This window comes from Morus notabilis, unplaced genomic scaffold (assembly GCF_000414095.1).
Source record: "Morus notabilis unplaced genomic scaffold, ASM41409v2 Scaffold1218, whole genome shotgun sequence".
Lineage (NCBI taxonomy): Eukaryota > Viridiplantae > Streptophyta > Magnoliopsida > Rosales > Moraceae > Morus > Morus notabilis.
In genome coordinates this window covers 1-4,056 of record NW_010358454.1, presented here as the reverse complement: position 1 = coordinate 4,056, position 4,056 = coordinate 1, and the positions used below count along the sequence as shown (strand labels likewise).

At 42.3% G+C, this 4,056-nt stretch overlaps 1 protein-coding gene across 1 annotated transcript; it reads right to left on the bottom strand.

Moving 5' to 3' along the window:
• Positions 1 to 2,570: 2,570 nt before the first annotated feature.
• On the bottom strand, positions 2,571 to 3,530 carry LOC21385250. Its single transcript, XM_010092586.1, has one exon. It carries the CDS (start codon positions 3,528 to 3,530, stop codon positions 2,571 to 2,573), a length of 960 nt encoding a protein of 319 aa, XP_010090888.1.
• Between the last annotated feature and the right edge of the window lie 526 nt (positions 3,531 to 4,056).

Sequence of the window (4,056 nt, the reverse complement as noted above, 5' to 3'; positions counted from 1 at the left end):
GGGGGGTGAATTGGGTTTTGAATATTTTTCTAGAGTTTATATGATTCTTCGAAGATTAAAACTAAATATAGACAATTAATTGAACAAGGAACTTTTAACAAACACTTGGTGTACAGAAAATTATGTAAGTTAATGCAATAGCTCAACCACTTGATTTACACAGGATGGACCAATCTAATATGATAAAAAGAGTTCAATAAATTTATCACGATGAGTTAAGACAATCAATGTCAGCAATTAAATTTGAAGTGCGGAAATTAAAGAGATAGAGTTAGAGAGATGCAAACGAGATTTATAGTGGTTCGACAAATGAATTTGCCTACATCCACTGTCGCCGAGATATTCCGCCTTTCGACCTCTTTCACTATTCGATCGACTTTCCGGCACGATCACTCCTCTTACAAGAAGGCGAATCTTTCTACCCGAGGCTTCGCCTAACCTCTTACACAATGTCGATTTTTCACGGAGATCGATCAACCAAGTAACCCAATACCAAAGTAATGATTATGAGTAATGAAGCACTTAGTTTCACTCTCCTAACAAAGGTTTTACACAATTTGAAATCACTAGGAGATGATGAACTCACACTATCACAATATAACTCAAGTTAGGCTCAATTATGTGTGAGAGAGTTAAGGATTTAGAGAAGATGATGATTATGTAGACGCAATGGAGAACTCTCTTTTTGATTTTTGAAACTTTGAACTCGTTCTCTGTTTTTTGCAAAGATTACTGTTGAGAAAAAATGACTTTTCTCTATTTAAACTCTCTTGCCAACGGTCATATTTTTGCCCGTTTACCCAGTACCGGTCGACCGGAGCGGTTGACCGGTTGATACAAATTTGAATTTGTGCTGTTCAACATTCTTACGGAGTATCTGTTGAACAGAACCGGTCGACCGGAGCGGTTGACCGGTTGAGGCATCACCGGTCGACCGGTGCATTTAGCCTTCTCTGTCACCGGACGACGTAGGTCGACCGGTTGACACTTAATTTGCCTCAAATCTTCACACATTTGTACTTTTAGGCCAAATGTCATTATGCACTAAGTTTAGTCTCATTTTTAAAGAATAATGTGAGTGTGTGCATGAGCCTAAACAAGAATTAATCATGATAGTATGAAGTCAAAATCAAATACAAGACTAAGGAGATATTAAAAACCTATTAGTACTTGTCTAGCTTGATTTTGTTTGCTTGCTCTTGATCTTTGGTATTTTAGCACTTCAAGCCTTGAATTCCTTCTTCAATTTGCATTTGTCAATCTTGAATGTATTTGCATTGTATTCCGCAAAATGCTTCTTGAGTGGATTTATAACATTAATTACGCTAAATACACAACTCAAAATAGAATCATTAGAAACATAATACATTGTGTTTGTGATCATCAAAACATGAGAATATTCAACCTTGGGCCAACAGTTTTGTCCCGATCTCCCCACGGGTTTTACTTAGCAAGGTTTTTAACGAGACAGTCATTTACGTGTACTCCTATTACGTCAATTCAATAAAATAACATCTTTTGGGGCATTTGATATTTTTTTAATTAAATAAAAAAAAAACAAGGGCCAGGGCCGGCCCGTGAAGGGCCTGGACCGGGCCTGAGTTTTTCTTCTCAGGCCCGGCCCAGGCACGGTCCTGCACTGTGCAGGGCCGTGCCTGGCACGGCCCAGGCCCGGGATGGGCCTGGGGGCAAGCGTGCCGTGCCGGCCCGGCACGGCACGTTTGACAACACTAATGTCGCCGTAAATATTTATTTATTTGCGACGACAATTTTTGCCGCAAATAACTCAAAATGTTGTAGTATTCTCCTACGTTCAAATCCGCATTTATGACAACCGGTACTTTTTCCCCTAATCTCATTATTGGTTTTCCCTAGTGTCATTATCATAACTCATTTTATTGTTGAACTGTTTTTAGCATTTAGTATATGACTGATTGAATTTTAAATTTAGATTATATGACAAAACAATATTGATACGGCTACCAATGAGACTGAAAATTTGAAACACTCCAATATTAGAGAGTAAAAGGATTACCATCAAATTTGATCCCTTGTCATGCGAAGCACAAATAACACCCTTAATCACATATTACGAATGACTGGCAACCACGCTTGGACCAACAACATATCAAACATTCTCACCAACAAATGAATAAATAAATAAATAAATAAATAAAGGAAAAAAAAACACATTAAACATTTCGAAACTCCAAAATAGCAAATTGACGTGCTATATATATATAATGCCTCTTCATTGTGTTCATAATCTTTTCTATTATTAGAAAATTAGCCAAAAAAATGGAAAAGGAGCGAAAAACAATCTCAACTAAATTCTAACACATGTACTACATCAATTGATTTACCAAAGAAAAAAAAAAGAAGAGAGGACATGAGAGATCTCAGATTAGTGGGCAAAGAAAATGTCAAAAACAGTCAACAGTCAAACTCAAACAATATCTTCACATTTTCCTCATATCCCATATATGTATCTCCCACTTGAATTGACTAAACTACCCTCACCACAACACTATAATCACAAATACACCCTAATCGTCCATTTTTCTGGAACCCTACACTCTTCCCTCTTCCTTTTCTGCGGCCGACGGCTGCCTCCTCCATGGATCCCAAGGATAGCGGTATCCCCACACAGCGAGGGAGTCGGCAATGGGCTTAATGACCAAAATGCCCTCGCCGACGACTGCACACGTGAAGGCTGATAGGAAGACGGCGAGGGAGAAGCCGCCGAACGCTGGATCGTCTGGGCTCAACAGCACCAACGTGCCGAGCATGACGACCTGCATCGGCAACGACACGAGGACGGCGAAGGCCAGGCTGTGTATCCGAACCCTAAGTGCATTGTTGATCACCAGGGACTCGACCCTCCAAGCCGACAACAAGAATATGAGCGAGTACCCGACCGCAAAAGACCCGAACACCGCCGTGCTCAGCAGCGGATACGAGCAGAGCACCGTCGACGTGTCACCCGACACGACGGAGCTGCTCGAGCTCCAGAATTTGTACGGGAGCCCGAGGAGCTCGAGACTTGAGGAGGAGAAGAAGAGGACGAGGATCTGGAGGAGGAGGAGCGGCAAGCACGTGGCGAGAACGGTGGCGGCGACAGCAGAGAGGCCATTGATGTCCTTCTTAACAGAGACGTCGACAAGGAAGAGAATGGTGACGAGGAAGGCTGGTTCGAGGAAGCCGAGGGAGAGGGAGACGTGGAGCTTGCAGAGGAGGGCTTGGTGGTGGTGGTGGCGGAGATGAAGGCGGTGGCGGAGGACGGGGAGGCGAAGAAGCTCTGAGAGGGACCAGAGGGCGATGAAGAGGATTAGGAGGGATCGGACGGTCCAAAGGGAGTTGAAGCGGCGGAGGTGGCGGGAGGTGCGGGACTTGAAGCAGAGATGGATGATGAAGCTGAGGGAGAGAAGGGAGAGGAGGAGGATGCAGGCGATTAGCCACAAAACTGCGATGTCGAAGGTGGACACGACCGGAGCGCTAGCGGCAGGGGTGGCAACGTCCACGACGGTCATGGAATGTTGGTGTTGTGATCAAGAAGATATTGGCCGGGACACTCATGCATGGAATGATATGAGTACGTGGCATTAATATTAAGGCAGGTTAATTGAGAAATTGCAGGCATTTGGTGTAGGGAGAGAGATGAAGATCATGATCAATCTTCAAACAAGACTGATGATGATGATCATGATCATGAATATTTTCTTGTCTTGCCCTATTTTTCCAACCGGCGGGAAAACCGGCTGGTGTGGGCTATTAGAGAATGATTCTATATATATATTTTTTATCTGTTAATTAAAAGGTGTTCTTGATTGAGAATCAGGAGGAAGAGAGAAGTTGTGGTGAAATCTTGATGCCTGACTCCTTTTCTTTCGGGGGTTGTATATACTATGTATGTATGTATGTATATATTTATGTATGCATGCATGACAGAAATATAATTGGAAACTATATCCAAGGAATGTTATAGCATGTACCATGTAGCGCCTGATTTATGTTTTAGGCTAGTTATTTATATATATATATATATATATATATATA

Bases quoted from the DNA above. Each gene is read 5' to 3' on its own strand.
- LOC21385250 (XM_010092586.1), bottom strand. From the start codon at position 3,530: ATGACCGTCGTGGACGTTGCCACCCCTGCCGCTAGCGCTCCGGTCGTG.